This window comes from Hemitrygon akajei, chromosome 10 (assembly GCF_048418815.1).
Source record: "Hemitrygon akajei chromosome 10, sHemAka1.3, whole genome shotgun sequence".
Lineage (NCBI taxonomy): Eukaryota > Metazoa > Chordata > Chondrichthyes > Myliobatiformes > Dasyatidae > Hemitrygon > Hemitrygon akajei.
The window spans coordinates 133191062-133211611 of record NC_133133.1 but is presented as its reverse complement, the minus strand read 5'-3'; the positions used below and the strand labels follow the sequence as shown (position 1 = coordinate 133211611).

General features: G+C 42.2%; 1 protein-coding gene across 6 annotated transcripts in view; it reads right to left on the bottom strand.

Moving 5' to 3' along the window:
* Positions 1–20550, bottom strand: part of dennd5b (DENN/MADD domain containing 5B) — a 275753-nt gene that overhangs the window by 90189 nt on the left and 165014 nt on the right. For 3 of the 6 annotated variants that reach the window (XM_073058989.1, XM_073058990.1, XM_073058991.1), the window contains 2 exons: positions 5085–5272; positions 3696–3785 (listed from right to left, as the gene is read on the bottom strand). In XM_073058989.1, the coding sequence (XP_072915090.1) occupies positions 3696–3785; positions 5085–5272 (278 nt within the window). The remainder of the gene's footprint in view (positions 1–3695; positions 3786–5084; positions 5273–20550) is intronic. The other 3 variants (XM_073058994.1, XM_073058993.1, XM_073058995.1) reach the window with 1 other exon arrangement.

The following is a 20550-nucleotide window of genomic DNA, read 5'->3' as shown; positions in this document are numbered from 1 at the left end:
TCATTGTTTCTTTTCTTCCCCTATTTATTTATTTTGTAATTTATTGTAATTTTATAGCTGTACACTGTACTACTGCTGCAAAACAACAGATTTCACATCCTATAGTACAGTGATAATAAACATGTTTCTGATACATGTTCTAAAGTTTCAGATTGTATTGTCTATGTTTAGGGAGTTGACAATCTCAAGGCTGGGGTCAGTTGAATCATTATGTAAAAAAAAACCTCTCCATGCTCCTGAATACAGCTCTGGGAGCTGGCACAATCATATTTCAGTCCTTTTGGATTTCAAATGAGGAGATGAAAAAGCTGGCATTTTGGAGGTGAGCATTGACTATCTTAATAACTCTCTTTTGAGCCTTTTGAATGTTTACCAACAGTTACTTAAGTGTATGGAAGCTCTTCTAATTCACTTCAATTGCACAGAATTCCAGTTGGTCAAAACTTTCTATATTGAGAACACAGAACTTGCTACCACAAGGAATGGTTCATAGGAATGCTATGGATGGAGTGAGAACCTGAATACATGAGTGCAAAAGAATCCCTGATAAAGTCAAGAACAATTAAATGGGAATAGGGTTATGTACAGCATAAATGTATGCATTGATGATGGTGCTAAATGGCTACTTTCAGAGCTGTATAGTGTACATAAGCACATTTTTCACCAGGGCAGATAACACGGCTTTTGACGGTCCAGCAACGTTTGAAGAACCTACTCCACCTCCACCCCATACTGACTCAGAAAGAGTCACAGAATCATACAGCTTGGAAAAGGCCCTTTAGCTTCAGCTCTGTCAAGCAAAATGCCCGTCCAAGGTTGTCCCTGTAGGCTGGTGTCCGTCCCATAGCCTACGAGGCCTTTCTGATCCATGTGGATGTCCAACAGTTGATTTGAAAGAACTTGCCTCAATCACTTCCTCCATCAACTCACTCCACATACCTACCATCTTTTGGGTATAAAAATATTGCCCCTCAAGTTCCTCTTAAATTTTCCCCCTTTCACCACAAACCTAACCCTCGAATTTATTCTCCAACCTTATAAAAACTGTTGAGTGCTTATGTCCCTTAGATTTTATACCCCTCAATAAAATTAAAACTTAGTTGGACACACTGACAAACTGCTCTATAAGGCTATCACCAGCTTTGGGAATTACAGAAAATGCTCACAAAAGAAATAACTTTTGGAACAATGAACTCATTCACATCCCGCTGCTGTCTGTAAGGAGTTTGTATGTTCTTCCTGTGAGCGTGAGGGTTTCCTCCAGGTGTTCCAGTTTCCTCCCACAGTCCAAAGACATCCAGTTGGTAGGTTAGCTGGTTATTGTAAGTTGTCCCATGATTAGGCTAGGAGTAAATCAGGAGTTGCTGCACATTGCAGCTTGTAAGGCCAGAAGATCCTATTCTGTGCCAGATCCCAATAAAAAAATAAATAAATTCCTCATGGAAAATGAGCAGAAAGGAATTCCCAATTAGAAATGGGCTCAAAAAACTCAAACAATATATTTTTACATATGGCCCTCAATTCTTTATCAACCAGCCTGAAGTTCCCCGATGGTTGTTGTGACAGATCTAGTATGATAGTGCAGTGGGTAGTGCTTGTCGCTCTCACTTTCAGCTTCCACCGCTGGCTAGCAGTCGCGTGAAAAGGAGAGCTGAATGTGTAAGTCTCTCCCTGCCAGTACGTAGCCCCTCCAACAGCAAGCCTCATGTAGTGCCTCCTCACTGGCAACACATAGAAACCGTACTCCTTTGGGACTCAGGCTGAACTATACTGGTGAGGCCAAGAGGGGGATCTTGACGACTGGTCATCTCAGGATCTCCATACCTTCTGCCTAGGCTTGAAATGATGAGGATGACCACCCATTGTCCTTCAAGACAGATGTCAACCAATGCCATCACATTAAATGTTCACTTTCCAGTATACAGAAAGTCAACAGACATCATTAGACACATGATTAACATCTTCATTAACATTTTAGGAGTTAAAGAGTTCACTTTGCAAAGTGTAGCGTGAAGTTTTGGTTAAATTACTTGGTAATGAAGCAATAAGTGCCCTTCTTCTATTATTTGGTTGGTGACTGCAACTGATATGTAAGTGTATTTGGTAGTCAGAGGCTCAGAGGAAACGCAAGGCTTGAGCTACCTCCACTTCCACTGCAGCACCTACCCTCATGTGTCCCACATATGGGCGAGCTTTCAGGGCCCGGATTGGCCTCACCAGTCACCTCCAGACCCACAGTCACAAACCTGACAGAAGTTGTGGTCGTCTTCGACTCCGAAGGACGAACAACAACAACAAGAGAAGGTACATTTGCATGAAGTGACATTTTATCATGTCCTTGGGACACCTCAGTTTGGTTCAATGACTTGCCAATGATTTGCTGTTTTGGGGGCATTGTCATTACAGGAAAAGCATAACTATCAGCAAACATAGGGATAAGATCATTGGTATTTGGTGGTGGTGAGGGAAGAATGCTGGCCAAGCCACCTGGAAAAACATGGACCAGCATCACAAAAATCTTTGACGTCCAACAAAGATGCCATGGAATCCTCAGCATAACATCATACTCTGGATAGTCTAGAATGCTTGAAAACCTTGTGGTGCCAGACTTGTCGATTTTCCATACTGTTGGATGATGACCTGACATAAACTTGACTCATTTATTTTAACTTCACACTTTATTCTACAAAACTTTCCAGAAAACCTGTTCAGTTTAAAGAGAACACCGAAACTGGGGCTCAGCTGAGTCAAGGGGGGCAAATCACTCATTACTTGATAAGCCAGATGTAGATTCCCAGGCTCATTGAATCTACTGTGTACTCTACATTACAATGCTACAAGGCAATCAATACTACTTAAACACTTCACACATCAGTTCCAAACTGGTCAGTCAATGACATGCTAAATAGTTCTCAACAACCTGAGAATTTTGTCAAGTGGCATTGGATAGAATTAACTCATTAGTTTGGCAGGTACTGGCAAAGCTTTTACAGTATTGTCCAAGTGTAATAAGCACATTACCTACTAGGAAATCATTGAATCTCAGAATTGTGGGTGATGTGCCAGGTGAGTGCTCCAAAAGAGCAGTTATACTGAATTTAAGACTCTGTGCCCACCAACAACCTTTGAATCAAGTCTCATTATTTACTAACTTGTGCAGATGTCCAGGTAGAAAGTTTGGAAGCTGCATCATCAAACTGGGCTTTGTCCGAATCAACCCTCAAAATTGGAATTGCTGTAGAGTTTTTAAACACATTCCAGCCTCATCAATTAGTTCATATTGATTAGAACCTAATTCCAATTACAGCCTTTGATCCACATCCCTACTGAAAGATCCACTTAATCAAGACTGGAGAATTTTGATGGGTTGTTTTGTTTCAAGTTTGGTTGAGTGGTGGGACACGCATGTTCTGGGTTCCTGTCACACAAGCAATGTTAGGGCTACCAAGTTAAGAACTACAGCATGTGACCAAGTTTTCACTCTATATTGGCATCTTTCAGCACAGAAGCTTCCAGAATCTCTCTGCCTCTTCAGAGAAAGATGCTAAGAAATGCTGCTTTTCTCAATGCAGTTTATTTAAATAAAAGTACCTGCTGAGCATTTCCAGTGTTCCCTGCTTAAATAACCCTTATATGTTTAAATTACCAACTATCCTCCAGTATCTTAGAGAGCAAATGACACAATTTCCACTAACCTTTGAGTTAAAAGAGTACCCACTTTGATGAGGATGATGTACGGAGATCGTGAATGCTTCTCTTCCTTGTACAAGTGAGGGGATGTTGACCTGTCCCAATTATAATTGTAAAGGTGAAGGTGGCAATTTTCCTTATTCAGTTCTTACACTGTATAGGAAACCCTTAAAATGGCTGCCAATAACTGTCCACAGAAAACATATTTACATTCCATCACTATGCCGCCCACAAGATGTTTGTGTGGGGAAGACACTGTTGTGTTTGAGAATAGAGATTCAGGTTTGCTAAGGATACAATATAGTTTGGCATAGGGGATTGTGGGAAGGACACAGAGAGATGTCAAACAGCTGGGGTTAAGAGAAAGGGCAGAAAAATGAGGTCCAAACTCTTTTGATAGAGGAAAAAATAGTGTACTTTTTGAAATGTTGAGAGATTGAAAGATGTTGGTGTTTTGAGAATCCTGGGTGTCCTTGCACACAAGTCACTCAGATTTAATGTGAATATGCGGGAATAAGAAGTAATTAGGATGACCAAAACTTTGCTGGGCTTTTTGGAAGAGTTCTGTATATGAGCAAAGATGTCTTGCTCCAATCACTACAAGAGTGCACACAAAACATTATGTACTGGTTTGGCCTTGTCCTTCTAAAGAAGAATATATTTGAGATAGAGGGAATGAAACCACAGCACTCCAGATTTATTCCTGGTTTGAAAGTGTGCAGGGGTGGGGGGGAATGGTCCCAAAGAAGCTGAATGAAACCGGACCTCAACTCTCTAAAGTTTAGAAGAGGCAGCACTAGTGAAGCGTACAAAAAGACAAAAGCAGCATGGCAGGGTGGATTCAGAATGATATCTCCTTGGCAACAGAATTCCAGTCTTAAAGGGGTCAGCGACTCAGGACAGAAATGGGATGAAATATTTCACCCAGATGGTTCGCGTCTTTCAATTTCTCCATACAAGAGGGCTGTGGAGACTCAGTCACTGAGTATAATCAAGATGGAGATGGATAGTTTTCTGGATATTAAGAGGATCGAGGGATATAGGTTTAGTGCAGGAAACGGCACAGAGTTAAACGAAGAGCCACAAACTTATAGAATGATAGAAGGACGAAATGGCCTACACCCACTTCCATTCTGAGTTATTGCAATGATTAGCTCAGCATTACAAACTGGCGGTGGGCACTTAACAGACTGGAGCTTACAGCATATTTGTAAATCAGGAGGCTCCTTGGTTTGCCATAATATTCATTCTGTTGATTATTCATTGCAGCTTTCCCAGTCAGCCCAAATCAACAATCTCTTCGACCCTCACTAACCACCCTTCTTGCGGAACCTAAGCTGAGCGTGTTTTCTTCGCTCGCCCACACGCATGTGGAGCGAAACTCAGACTCTTACCTCCTGCGCCAGCTCCAACTTGGACCGGTCATTGGGCTCCTTAGACTGCAGGCCCATCAGGTAGGGGACTGGAGCATCGAGAAAGTGCAGTAGTGAGGCTGGGAGAATGGGTACATAGACGTGTTGCCACTGGAAAGGGAAGAGGAGAGCTGTGATCCCCTCAGCCACCGTCATGAGCCGTTGGTAGTCTGAAAGCAAACATCATGTGTTTATTTGTTGCCAGACCAGTACACAAGATGGAGTTTAAAAACTGATATTAAGCTTAAAATGTTCTCCCAAGATGTATTAGCCTTCATTTTTCAAATAGTGTATGAACATACTCTTGTGAAACCATTTAAGAATAGGGTTATTTATACAAATGAAGTCAACACATTATGGACTGTGCTCAGGAGCACAAACACACAAGGCCTTTGGTTTATGTCCTGATTAAGTGTCACAGCCCGAAACGTTTACTCTTCACTCCTTTCCATAGATGCTGCCTGACCTGCAGAGTTCGACCACCATTTTGTGTGTGTTACTCTGGATTTCTAGTCATCTGCAGAATCTCGTGCTTTGGTTTTGATAAATGGAGAGGGTGTATGATTCTCAAAGCAATGGAAAAGTACAGCATTTGACTTTGTATAGTGCCCCTGACTGCAGGCAAGTACATTTGCAAAATGATAATAATTGATCAAATTAAAAGTTACTGCTTGCATTGTAAATCTCATTGGTCTTATCTAGCAACAAAGCACCACAATAAAAGTTGATGTTCTGCACGTAATCCAGGCATACTATGGGAATTTTAGGGTAGGCCTCGGCCCAAAACGTTGACTGTATTTTTTTCCATGGATGCTGCCTAGCCTGCTGAGTTCCTCCGGCATTTTGTTGTGTGTTGCCGGGAATTTTAGGGTGTTTGTTCTGCAGAAAACTGAAAACCCTGTGTCACAATAGTTTGTTGCTTTTATTTTGCGCTAAACTTAATTTAAAGAGGAATAAAACAATGATGAGCAGTTCAGAGATTTACCGGAATAGGTAGCCTGTCTTCTGGGGAAAGAATGACAAGCTAAGCTTGTATCAATAGAGGTTTAGAAGTGAGAAAAGATTCTATTAAAACTTACATTATTCTAATGACTCTTTACAAGGTGGATGAGGAGGATGTTTTCTCTAGCAGGAGAAATTCGAAATAGGGAGCCGCTATTGAAAAATAAGAGTTACCCAGTTAGGGTAAAGGCATGGCCGAGTTTCATTCCTCAGAGGTTTACAAGCTTTTGAACTCTGCTTCCATTATAACACTCAGTGGCCACTCAGTATGTTCGTGGTCTTCTGTTGCTGTAGTCCATCCACTTCAAGGTTTAACATGTTGTGCATTCAGGGATGCTCTTCTACACACCACTGATGTAATGCATGGTTATTTGAGTTACTCTCATCTTCTCTTCAGCTTGAGCCAGTCGGGACATACACCTTCCTACCTTTCTCATTAATAAGGCATTTTCACCCATTGGACTGCTGCTCAACGGATTTTTTTTTGTTATTCAGATCAGTCTCTGTAAACACCAAATGCTGTCCTGGTGAAAATCCCAGGTGATCAGCAGTTTCTGAGATACTCAAACCACCCTGTCTGGCACCAATTATCACTGTATGGTCAAATCACTTACTTACAGCAGATCAAATTTCTTCTCCATTTTGATGTTTGGTCTGAAACTCTTGACTGTATCTGAACGGTTTTATGCATTGAATTGCTGCCACATGATTGGCAAATCATATATTTGCATTAATAAGTAGGCACACACTTAAAAATTAGCCAGTGTATTTGAAGAGTCTGAATATCGTTAAATTGGAAGTTGATAGATAGTACAAGCCCAGAGCCATCAAATGTTCTTCATACATTAACCTTTTGATTCCCAGGATCTTTCTTGTAAACCTCTTCTGGACCCTTTCCAATGCCAGCACATCCTTTCTTAGAAAATAGTGCCCAAAACTACTCAATACACCAACTGCTATATGACTAATGCCTGATAAACCTCAGCATTCCATCCTTGCCTTTCTATTCTAATTCTCTTGAAATGAATGCTAACATTACACTTGCCTTCCTTACTACTGACTCACCCTGCAAGTTAACCTTTAGGAAATCCTTTATTAGGACTCGCAGATTTCTTAATTTGGTCGCTGTTTAGAAAACAGTCTACATCCTTATTCCACCTACCAGAATGCATGGCCATACACTTCCCAACACTCTGTTCCATCTACCACTTCTTTGCCTTTTCTCCTTATCTGTCCAAGTCCTTCTGCAGACTCCCTGCTTTCTCAGCATTACCTGTCCCTCCATCTATCTTAGTATTGTTCACAAACTTGGCCACATCCAGATCATTTTCATATAACAGGAAAAGTACTGACTCCTGTTGAACACCACTGGTAACCAAACGCCCCCTTTATTCCCACCCTTGGACTTTGGCCAGTCAATCAAACTTCTGTCCATGCTAGTATCTTTCCTGTAATACCACATTTAGTAGGCTCGTGCACAGAACCCGTTAAAAGCTTTCTGAAAATCCAAGTAAACAACATCCACTGATTCTCCTTTGTCTATCCCACCTGTCATTTCCCCAAAGAATGCCAACGGATTTGTCAGGCAAGATTACCCCCAAAAGACACCATGCTGACTTCAGCCTATTTTATCATGTGTCTCCAAATACTCTGAAACCTTGTCTTTAACATCTTGCCAACCACTGAAAGCAAGCTAACTGGCCTATAATTTCCTATCTTTTGCCTCCCTCACATTGTAAAGAGGGAGTGGCATTTACTGGGTGTGGGGCTAAAGGAAGCCTCATCCTTAATAATAAACTATAACATATTGCCAACCACAGAAGTCAAGCTAACCAGCCTTCTTAAGGAGTGGAGTGCCGTTTTCTGAGTGCAGGGTGAAGGAAATTACGGACAGAGAAGGGGTGAGAAATCCATGGGAGTACTTGAGAGTAAATGAGAGAATTTTTTAATCAAAGGATTTTTGAAATAGCAGCTACAGTTAGTTACATGGGGAATTGGACCTAGTAGGATTTAGAGTAGTGGCACTTGGGTTTTGAATGAGATTATTTAGGGAGAGCCCATTGAGCAGAGCAATGGAAAAATCTACTCTGCAACCAACAAAGTGATGAGTAGGCCCAAAGCAGCAGAGTTGGCAAAAATGGTGTGGTATTTGAATATAAATCTATCACCTTATTGAGGTGGCACTCTTCCAATTAGACAACAATGGTCAATCAATTCTGGGCTCACTGGGGTAAAAGATGCACCTACATTTCTGAAATTCAGCTCCACTGGTTTTATTACCCCGCAGCCAGAGTTACCTACTGGCCAGATTGGCTGATCTCAGAACACTTCCCTCCCTGAGAAGCATCAGTGAAGCAGGCTTCATGGAAATAACTAACCCCATGGTAGCTTTTAATAGTACTAAAAGACCAGAAGACCACAAGACATAGGAGCAGAATTAGGCCATTTTGCCCATCAAGTCTGCTCCACCATTCAATCATGGCAGATCCCCGATCCCACTCAACCCTATACACCTGCCTTCTCACCATATCCTTTGACACTCTGACCGATCAGGAAACGATCGACACGAACCATGAACATAGTTCTGGATTATTCACTCGAATGAATCTAAACTCCCCAACTGCCATGATAGATTCGAACCTCGTCTGCACGATGGTTAGTTTAGTCCTTTGCATTTCCAGCTCTGTAGCAACACTGAAACTTGTAACACAGTTAATGTGATAGGTTCATTTACTTTCTCCAACCGCTTGCACCATCCCAGTGACAGTGATGTGACCAAGTCTGCTTCTACAGCAATGTCATCAACGGAACCTACTAGAGTTTTAATTTCAGAGACTGCTGGGTGGCCTGATGGAAGTACACAGAGTGCTGCCAGGAGAGGTGGAAGCAACGGATACAATAGCACCGTTTAAGAGGAATTTAGACAATCAGATGGACAGGCAGGTGTCTGCACACAGACGTTGTTTGGCAAAGGGGATGAGTTTGATTGGCAGTGCGAACACTGTGCAATGGAGGGCCTGTTCCTGGGCTGTACTGTTCTAACTTCTACATCCTGAGTTCTGTGCTCATGACAGGGATGCCTAAGAACGAAGGGCACAGGTTTAAGCTACAAAGGAAGGGATCTTTAAATAAAAAATGTTTTCACCAGAGAATGGTTGGAATCTGGCATGCAGTGCTTGAGAAGGTATTGGGAAGCAGGTACTAGGAACATTTAAGAGGCACCTGGGTAAGCAGTTGAATCATAAAGCTGTGGACCAAGTAGGATGTATCGATAAGTATTTTGTGGTCCGTACAGACGCAGTGGATTGAAGGCCCTGTTCTGTACGCTACGAACATGAATGTAGCTCTGCTTTTCAGAGAGCTGGGCCATGTAATCTGACACAGCTCAATTTGCTCAACGATGCCCATCATTGGGGAGTAGACAAACTATGGCTTAGCACAGATTAAAGCAAAAAAAAACTTTCAGCTATCTCTGTCTCCACCTGACTCTGTCTGTTATTCATTATTTAAGCCAGATAGCGTTTCATTCAAATGTTCGAATCCAACGACAGGGCCAAGCCTCGTGAATTATTCCAGAATCTCAACTATCCGTCTCGGAGCTTTGATGCAAGCTACATGCAAGTTCATTATAAGGAAGCATGCTTGGTTGTCAAGACGACTCTTACAACAGCTCTGGACTCCCTGTTGCCCTGGAGATGAAATCAGGAGGCTGCCTGCACTTTGAAGTTTCATGCCACAGATCTATTACTGGTGCCAGCATTTGATTTAAATTTAATCCATTTGCTCTCCAAAATCTTAAAATCCTTTATTAAATATTCCGTATTCTTGAATACATTTAAAGTAAGGATGATGATCCCATACTTCCCATAAAATATTTTCTTTCCCCATCCTGAGATGAAGTTCCAAGTACACTCACACGTGAGGGTTTCTCCTCAACTTAGCTTGTTTAGTAAATGATTTCATTGTGGAACACACAGCATACATACTGGCTCGACAACAACACAGGCTGTGATAAATGATAATGCATAACTCAAGCAGTTTCCTCCCTCTCTCATCAACCCCCCATGTCTCTGTCTCTCCCCCCTTTTCCTTCCCCCTCTTTCCCTATTCCTACCCTCCCTCTCCTACTCTTCCCCACCTCTTTGCCCCACACTCCCCACTCTCTCCCCCACACTCCCCACTCTCTCCCCCACACTGCCCCCTCTCTCTCCCCCATATTCCCCACTCCCTCTCCCACACTCCCCACTCTCTCTGCCCCACTGCCCCCCCCCCCTCTCCCCCACTCTACCTCACTCTCTGCACATTGGTGCAGATGATAAATTTAACACACCTTTCAGTCACCTGAGCTTCTTATCATCACCGGTGATGCATCTCAGTGAACTCGCATTCATGTTGCATTAATTCAATCCTCTAAAGCTGCTTTCAGGGCTTCCCAACTAACACTGGCATAATTGACCATTTGGTTTATGCTGAATGTTGTTTGAGGGGCCAAGACCCAGGACAATGACAAAGCTTGGGTCGAATGCAGTTTCTCATTCCCAGTAATACTTTGTACAAAATAAGCAGTACTTGAAATTCAATGTTGACCAAGGACATCTCTACCGATAAATCAACATTAATGGAATCACAACAGATGTCTATCAATCAAAAATACCCCAGTCATTCCATACAAAATGTAAGGATTGTACATATATCAGTTTCTGTATCAGGTGTCATTGGAGAACATTGTGACTATGTAGTCCAAACTTTGATTTCTCCAACACAAGGCATTTACAGACAAAACACTGCTTTGCATATTGTTAATCATGTAACACTTTGAATGGCTGTTCATAGAGCACTGACACGTGAACGTGTCCTGTCACACATAATGTAAACCATTCTTGGTGAAACTGCTCACTCTGCAGCACACCAGGCTTAAAGGCATGACTTGGACTGCTGCAATGTTCAGAGTTAACAAGTTTTCCAATAAATGTTGAGTCAATGCAGAAATAAACAAACATTCATTCCAGATATTGGAATAGAAACAATGCATTTTCCAACGTGTGGAGGGCATATATTTTTCATTTAGAAGATGAGGGAGAACAGATATTGTGTGCTTAAAATTTGGGGATGTGTGTCACTAACCAAGTTGGCTCATGTACTTTAAACTGGGAGGGTACAACAATCCCAGCTTTTGGGGACTGCTTACTCAGTACCTTTCCTCGGACTTGAACAAAGGACTGACCGATCTCCCCTTCTCACTTGTCGAGTCTGTTTTGGTCCGCCTACTACTCTGAAGACCAAACTGATTTTTTTTTCCAAAATCCAAATCCTGTCTAGCATCTCTTTAACGGGTCAGGTTGGTCAAGTGACTAATGGACTTCATGGGGATGCCTGATGTTAAATCATCAAACCCTCACAAAATATTCACAAAACAAAGGCCCCCTTGGAACTGGGATTGAGGGAATTTGTTCAGCCTTTATCAGGATATCATCAAAAGACTGTTCAAAGGGCAGGTTTCACCGTCACTTAATGTTTGTGCAACTTGACTGCCACGTTATTTACGAGGCAAAATGCTTCACAGATGCAATGGGATGCTATCTTCATTTATTTCTGTTGAAGGCTGCTGTTAACTTGCACGACACCACCACTGAGATTAAATTCACTCCTTTGGCTTGGAATCCAAGAACTCTTGACAGCACTATTTTGGGAAGGTGGGTGCAAATTTCACGCTCCAGAATGACAGCACTGTGATGATGAATAGTTATTTCCAATCTCATTACAGAGTAGCTGAATGTACTTCCAGATCAGACAATCTCTGAGCAAGTTCCCTTACAGAATGAAGCATTCTATCTGATTCAATAGCATGTAAATGAGACTGTGTTCCAATCTGAAAAGCTCATTCAAAGTATGACTTCACTTACATCAATGTATTTGCTCAGTGCTGGTAAATTACTTCTCCATTGGAGTGCTGGAAATATTTATTTTATTGTATGACTTAAGTCTGTTCAGTTAATATTCATTGTATATTCAAGTACTCTTTCTTATTCAAAGAAACATAGAACAATACTGCACAGGAACAGGTACTTCAGCCCATGATGTTGTGACAAACTAATTAAACCGATAATTAAATGACTCATCTAATCCCGTCTGCAACATAATATCAATAACCTTTCAATCCCTGCACAACCATAGAGTCGTAGAGCACTACAACACAGAAACAGACCCATCCACCCACCTAGTCCATGCCAAACTGTTATTCTGCCTCATCCCTTGGACCTGCACCTGGACCAAAGCCAACTACACACCTCCCATCCAAGTACTTATCTAAACTTCTCTTATATGTTATAATCAAACCCACATCCACCACTTCCATTGGCAGCTCGTACCATGCTTGCACCACCCTCAGAGTGGACAAGTTTGTCCTCAGGTTCCCCTTAAATATTCAAACTTTCACTCTTAACTCATAATTTTTTGTTCAGGTCTCACTAAATCTCAGTGAAAAGAGCCTTCTTGCATTCACCCTATCTACATCCCTCATACACCCAGTGGCCACTTTATTAGGTACCTGCTGTACCTAATAAAGTGGCCACTGAGTGTACGTTCATGGTCTTCCTGTCAGCTTAAATCAGTCTGGCCATTCTTCTCAGACCTCTCCCATTTGCCTACAGAACTCCTCCTCACAGATATTTATGTTTTTCGCACATTCTCTGTAATTTTGTGTACCTCTTTCAGATCTCCCCTCATTTTCCGAAGCTCCAGGGAATGAGGTCCTAACCTAATCAACCTTTGGATCTCACATCCCAGGAACATCCTTGTAAATTTTCTCTGTACTCTTTCAATCTTTTGATACCTTTCATGTAGGTGGCTGACCAAACTGCACACAAGACGCCAAATTTGGCTTCACCGACATCTTGTACAACTTCAACATAACATCCCAACTCTTGTACTCAATCTGTTTTATGAAGCCCAATGTGCTAAAAGCTCTCCTTCAGACCCAGTAATGCTACATTCAAGGAATTATGGGTCTGTACTCCCAGATCCCTCTGTTCTACCACACTCCAACAATGGACTCAACGATCCCTGTGGCGCAGCACTAATCACAGGCCTCACTCTGAGAGACAACGATCTACTAAAACTCACTGTCTTCTCTGGTAGGCTAATGTTGATTCCAATTTACTACTTCATCCTCAATGTCAAATGACTGAACCTTCTGGACCAAAGCCCTTGATAAAAGTCCAAGTAGACAACATTCACTGCCTTTCATTCATGTGCCTATCCAACAACCCCTGGAATTCTTCTATCATATTTGTCTCCAGTACCACCCCTGGCAGCTCGTTCTAAGCATCTGTCACTCTCTGTGTAAAAAAAAACTTGCCTTTCTCTTTGGAACTTTCCCAATCTCATCTTAAATGCACACCCTCTATTATTAGACATATCAATCCTGGGAACAAAGATACTCTATCTATGCCTCTCATAATCTTATAAACTTCTAATAGGTCTCCTTTCAGCCCCCTCTTGCACTAGACAAAAAAAACAACCTAAGTCTGTCCAACCTCTCTTTAGAGCATATGTCCCCTTATCCAGACAGCATCCTAGTAACCTTTTCTACACCCTCTCTAATTACATCACAACCTTCCTGTAATGGAGTGACCAGAAATGATTGCAATACTCCAGATGGGGCCTTCTGAGCTCCAAAGCTGGACCTTTATCTCCTACTGGATGTGTTCAATTTACCCCGAGTGAATCAGCCAGCAACAGCAATACCACGACAACAACATGACAATCTGCAACCATGAAGGAGGAGTGATTGCCAGTGGAAGCCGGTTGTTCCAATCCAAATAAACCCTTGGCTCAAATTCTACAGGCAATCATCTTCAAGATGAAGATGTTAGCAAGCCGAATCATCCAATGCCTATTGGTCACCTGACAACCAATCTAAGGCTGACTTTCACTGATTGGTTTTTGTTCCTAACAATGTTTCAAATGTTCTTCAATAACCGTTTAAGTAGTCGTGCTCTGGATGCACTGTTGAGTTTTTTTTTGGCTGCGTGGATTTACTGGATAAAGGTTATTTTGTATTTCAGCTTTGTTCCATCTCCTGGCTCAGGTCTTATCACTAGTTATAGGCGAGCAAACATAATAGGATTATGGGCCAAATGCAAGCAAGTGGGATTAGCTCATGTTGGTTGGCATGGATGAGTATGGCAGAAAGGCCTGTTTCTATGCTGTACAACTTTGTGACATTATGGCTCTGAGGAGGCTACTCAGCTAATAAATGCTACAACCAGCAATCCCATGGATCCCATTTCCCATTGTATTCTCTTCAACGTATTCTCTCTCACTGGCTCATTAACATCACCCCTATTCTCTTACCACACATCTGCATTCAGGGGCAATTTGCAGTATCCAATTAATCTACCAATAAGCATATCTTTGGTATGCGAAAGGATAATTTAACTACTTGCAGTAAATCCACATGGTCACAGGGAGAACAGAAAACACCAGAGATCAGAATTAGACCTGGTCACTGGAGCTAACAGACAACTGCATAACTGCACCGTTGAGATAAGCAAAGCCATAGATTGTCACAAGTGGAGGAACAAAATAAAAACACCAAATGCTGGCAGAACTCAGCAGGCTGGACAGCATCTATGGGAGGAGGTAGTGACGACGTTTCGGGCCGAAACCCTTCATCAGGAGTCTATGGGAGGAGGTAGTGACGACGTTTCGGGCCGAAACCCGCAATACTGTGGTGGAAAAGGGGTAGAAAAATCTCTGCTTGTTGTCCATGCACCATTAATGGTTCCTGCCAATTCTATCCTGAAGGATCTGAGTCGGTGAGGACCATTCTCTGGTATCATCAGCACCATAAGAATGACAGTGGAGCCATTCAGTCTCTCAAATCCTTGCCCCACTCAGCTGATCTAAACTCTACCCTGGTTTGCCCCTTTATTTCATGTGCCTTAGTCCCTTAACTCAAGTACAATGAATTGATTCCAATACAAATTAAATAAACTGTTGAATTTAGGAGAGCTAGAATGGGACATGAGAAGGCCTTGGTGAGTTGGATTAAGGAAAAAACCCCAAAGCCTTTTACATATATGTTAAGAACAGGAGGATGACTAGAGTGACTAGACTGATCAGGGATAAAAGAGGAAAAGTGTCCCTTGAGTGAGAGGAGGCAGGGGAGTCCTTAATGAATGCTTTGCTTCAGTATTTGCCAGTGAGAGGAATCTTGTCAAAAGTGAGAACAGCATAGCACAGGCTGACGTGCTGGAAATTGTCAGCGCTAAGAAAGAGTGTATTTTGGAACTTCTGAAAAACATTAGGACAGAAGTCCCTGAGGCCAACTGGAGTACACCCCAGATTACCAAGGAAAGTGAGGGAAGATTGCTGCACCTTTGGCAATAATCTTTCTATCCGCCCTGACCACACAGTAGTACCAGAAGACTGGAGGGTGGCAAATGTATTCCTTTGCTCAAGAAAGTTAATAGGGATAACCCTGGGTATTAAGGGACTGGTGAGTCTTATGTCAGAGGTGGGCAATCTATTGGACAACATTCTTAGAGACAGGATTTACAAGCATTTGGAGAAGCATGATTAGGGACAGTCAGGATGGTTTTGAGAGGGTCAGGTCATTTCTCACAAGCCTGATAGAATGATGCATATGGATTTTGGTAAGGCATTTGCCAAGGTTCCCCTTTCATTCAGAAAGCCAGGAGGCATGGGATCCACGGCAACTTGACTGTGTGGATTCAGAAATAGCTTTCATGCAGAAGCTAGAAGGTGATAGCAGATGGAGTGTATTCTGCCTGGAGGGTGGTGACTAGTGGTGTTTCACAGGGATCTGTTCTGGGACCTCTGCTCTTCGTGACTTTTATAATTGACTTGGATGAGGAGTGGAAGGGTGGGTTGGTAAGTTTGCAGATAACACACAGGTTTGTGGTGTTATGGATTGTGTAGAAAGTTGTCAAAGGTTACAATGGGACATTGATAGAATGCAGAGCTGGGTTGAGAAGTGGCAGGTGAAGTTCAATCTGGAAAAGTATGAAGTGATTTGAGGTTTTTAGGTTTTTTCTGTCATTTATTCTTTGGGTTTTCCTTCTGTTTTGAGGATGTCTCCTGAGAGTAAGAGTTACAGGTTGTATATTGTATACATTCTCTGATATTAAATGGAACTATTGATACACTTAGCAAGATCAAACTAGAAGGCAGAATAAAGGGTTAATGGCAGAATTCTTAGCAGTGTGGAGGAATAGAGGGATCTTGGGTCCACGTCTATAGATCCCTCAAAATTCTTGTACATGATGATAAGGTTGTTAAGAAAGTGTATAGTGTGATTTGATAAGAGATGTACGTTTGTAGATTGAGTGGATAGCCAGAGACTTTTTCCCAGGGCAGCAATAGCTAATTGGAGGGGCATAATTTTAATGTGAATGTTGGAAAGTATGAAGGAAGTTGTCAGAGTAAGTTTTTTTTCACATTCACAGTGAGGGGCGTGTGGAACCACCCATGCAGGTGAGCGACGATGGGTACGTGGAAGCACCCATTCAAACAATGTATGATGCCACAGCACAAACTAGTTCCACTGAAGGTCACTGACCTGAAACATGAACTCTGTTTTCTCACAGATGTTGCCTGGTAGGTGCTGGGTTCTGGTAGTGGCAGATACATTAGAGACATTTAAGAGACTCTTAGCTTGACCCAAGCACGAGAGAAAAATAGAGGGCTATGGGGGAGGAAAGGGTTAGATTTATCTTGGGTTAAAAGGTCAACATAAAATTGTGAGCCAAAGGGGTTGTACTGTGCTACGTTCTAATTCTTGAGGTGCTCTGAGCTATTTGATTATAGCTGGTACAATAATGGACTTGTTAAAGAGATTCCCGGACTTACAGGACATTATGCAATCAATGTTCCTATTGTTCCAGTATCCACAGCATGCAAGAACTTCATCCAAGTGACCATTTTTGTACTATCCTGGACTGTTGACAATTCAACTATATGAGATACCACATCACAGCTTAGTTGTGATAAAAGGTCATTGATCTGAAATATGAACTCTGTTTTCTCACAGATATTGCCCAACGTATTGAGAACTCCCAACAACTTTTTGTTTTTACTGCTTTCTACGCTCATGCCAAGAGCCCCTGTATTTCCACACAGCTTCCAGAGGGCAGCATTGATACAACATCCTATCCTTTATCCTGACATTCTTTATCCTGCAGTTAATGAATAAACCATGCTGTCATACAATCACTGCAAAGGTAAGCTAATGCATAACATTCCAAGAAATGAAGGTCAGTCTTCCGTGTGTTATTTGATTATTGCTGAGCAGTTTCATTAATCACTCAGCATATCAGTGGCTATCATGGAGACCTATCTCCTGAGGAAGTTTACTCAAAGATCTTTCTTAACTCAAACTACCAACAGTACAACAGCTAAAAGTGCTTGCTCCTAAGCAAGCCAAGCATTGAAGAGCAGCATTCACAATTTATATCAATAGTTTACATAAGAAGACAGTGCATTTGATTCAGCTTTGCTGCTGATGAAAAGCCAGTTAGGATATGGAGTTGTGTGAAGAATCTCGATATTGTAATGTAGACAGATGAGGTGAGTGAGTGTGAAGGTACCAGATAGGGAGTAAAGTGAGTAAGTATATCGTTGTTCACTTGATATAGTAAATTAAATGCAAGATTATTCAAACAGTGAAACATAACTGGTGTACAGATACCTGAGACAAAGAATGCCAAGTTACAGGTTTAGAAGGGAATTAGGAAAGACAAAGCTTTCTGATCAAGATGGTGCAGAGCTGCAGTCTCTGTTGCGGTCGTGGCTCAGATTTTTTTTGCTTTTTTTTAGGTTTGTAGGGATGGTTTTGGGGCCAGGGAGGGAGTTTCAGGGTCAGATTAGGGTTGAGGGACAGGGTTGTGGGGGAGCTAGCGGTCAGGTGGGAGTCTAGGCCTCTGCCTTGTGCTCACGGCAGCCTGGCAAATGCTGTGGACAAAGACGAGTAAGGACAAGTGCTGAACTCACCCTAGGTTGGCAGGTCCATATGGGCAGGGGGCACAAGGACGGGTGACCCTCTAGGTTGGCAAATTGGCAAGTCTGGAGTACAAGACCTGGAGTTCAGGGTCCAGTCACCTGTGAGTCCTGGGGCTGATACTGAAGACTGAAGACCAAAGTAAGTGAGACCAAAGTCAATGAGTCCAGAAGTCAAGGCCCGGTGACTGAAGCCCTGAGACTGTGAGGCAACGGAACAAGTTGGAGACCTGACGTCTGTGAGCCTGTGAGTCCACTGTAGGCTGGAGGTCCAGTGGTGGCCTGTCCACTGGATGCTGGAGGCTCGTCTGTGTGTGTGAGTGAGAGGGAGAAACAGGGATTGTTCGTTTTGTCGCTGTTGTTGTTATTGTCGTTATCACTGCTTGTGTGGTTCTGCTGAACATTGTGTGCATGCTCTGATGGTGCCAGAATGTGAGCTGCCCCCAGCACATCCTTAATCCTTAAACTGGTTGTTCATGCAAACAAAACTGTATGTTCAATGTCCATTGATAAATAAATTTATCTGAATTTAAATCTGCAAGAACAAACATTGCTGCAATTAAATGGCACCTGAAGTACAGAGCATGGTTTTGTTCACCATTCAGAAGAAGAAAATATCTGCCATTGGCATAGTACACAGCCGATTAAATACATCACTTTTGTTAATTTAGACAGGAAGTCCCGCCGCTCTCTGTAAGGAGTTTGTACGTTCTCTCTGCATCGCATGGATTTCCTTCTTCATTCCAAAAAATAATCAGATTGAAGGTTAGTAGATTGTGGCCATGCTACACTGATGCCAGGAGCATGGCCCACTTGAGGGCTGACCCCAGCACATCTTCTACTGGTGTATTGCATCCTCCAGTGGATGCATTGGTCGCTGACGCAAATGGCGCATCTTACTGTGTGTTTTGATGCACATGCAACAACACAAAGCTAACATTTAGCTCCTGGGATGACAAAATGGTGCAGTGAGAAAAATACAAGTATTCGAGTTAGGGGATTTAGAAGAATGAGAGGTGATCTCATTGAATCAAGACTCGGAGAGGGACTGAAAGGGTAGATGCCAAGAAACTGCTTCTTCTGAACACGAAAATCTGGAATTAGGGACAATGGACAGGGCAAAGAAAATTCAGGAGGAGATGAGTAGATAATGGATGGTAAATCTTTGGAAATTTCTACCTTCAGAGGGTAGTAGTCACTGAGCACATGCAAAAACCAAGGTTGACAGAAGCAAGGGGTCAATAGGGGACCTTGATTACATCAGCCGAGGGTTTAGGGAATCAATGGAGTGGGGTGATTTGTTATGAAGATAGGCTTGATGCATCAGCTATTATATTAATGAATGCCAAAGCAGCCTTGGGGGCTGGATGACCAGCTCCCGCTTCCAATGTTTTTATGGAATCTGTCGTTTTACTGTAAGGCCTTTTAAATAATTCAAGCTATCTAACAGGAAGCCTTCTCAACTTCCTATTACCCCTCACTGGCATTATAATTAAAAGAAAAAAATTGCTTGCAGTATGGAGGCGCCAAGATTGCACATGTATTTATAAATGAAGAGCTGTGCCTTACTGAGGAAATATTCAAGCGTAGAACTGAGCACTGTCACTGCAGAACTTTGTACTCCTTCCAGCCCACTACCTATGTAATTACTCTATAGTGCTCCCGTCTCTTGTGTGAATTCTTTTTAACCTCACCAGCACATGCAAAGATGGGAAATACAGAAATAATAAATATACCATACTTCCTTTTATCAACAAATTGGCTTATTGCCATTAATTCTTTGAACTCTGAACTACCCTGTCTTACTCTTACCTTAGTCTTACTCTGGGATACCAAAAGCTTGCCCCGTGTCTGATAATTTGCCTGAGACAAGAGTTCTCAACACAGGAGGTGAGAGACAGTCAGTCATCAGAACAGATTAACAAATTGCTTAACATTCACAGACAGAGACTCTGACAAAAACTTCAGAATTAGTCTATCATCATTTCACTAATACTTAATGCACTTTTTTGTGTGAATGCCCCTTGTTTAAACCCCCCACCGACCCCATCCAACATTTAAAACTAACTTTATTTACAAATCTTTATCCCATTCACTACTTGGTGACAATGACTTCATATGCAAATACACAGGAAATGGAGTAGGAATAGGCCTTTGGGCCCCTCAGGCCTGCCCTTCCACTCAATATGATCATAGCTGACAATGTTGGCCTTTCAGCTCTGAGCTCACTGTTTTTGAGTTACTTCAAATCCACACACTCCAATTACAGGAAGGAAAAGAAAACAGCATGTGTATTATGAAACAGCAGGATAGGGATGGTTCACAGCAGGCATTCAGGAAAAGAGACAATACAAATTCTTATTTTCCTTTACTGGAAATGAATGTCACTTTGAAAAGAAGGGGACTGGAAGAACTTGCAAGCACA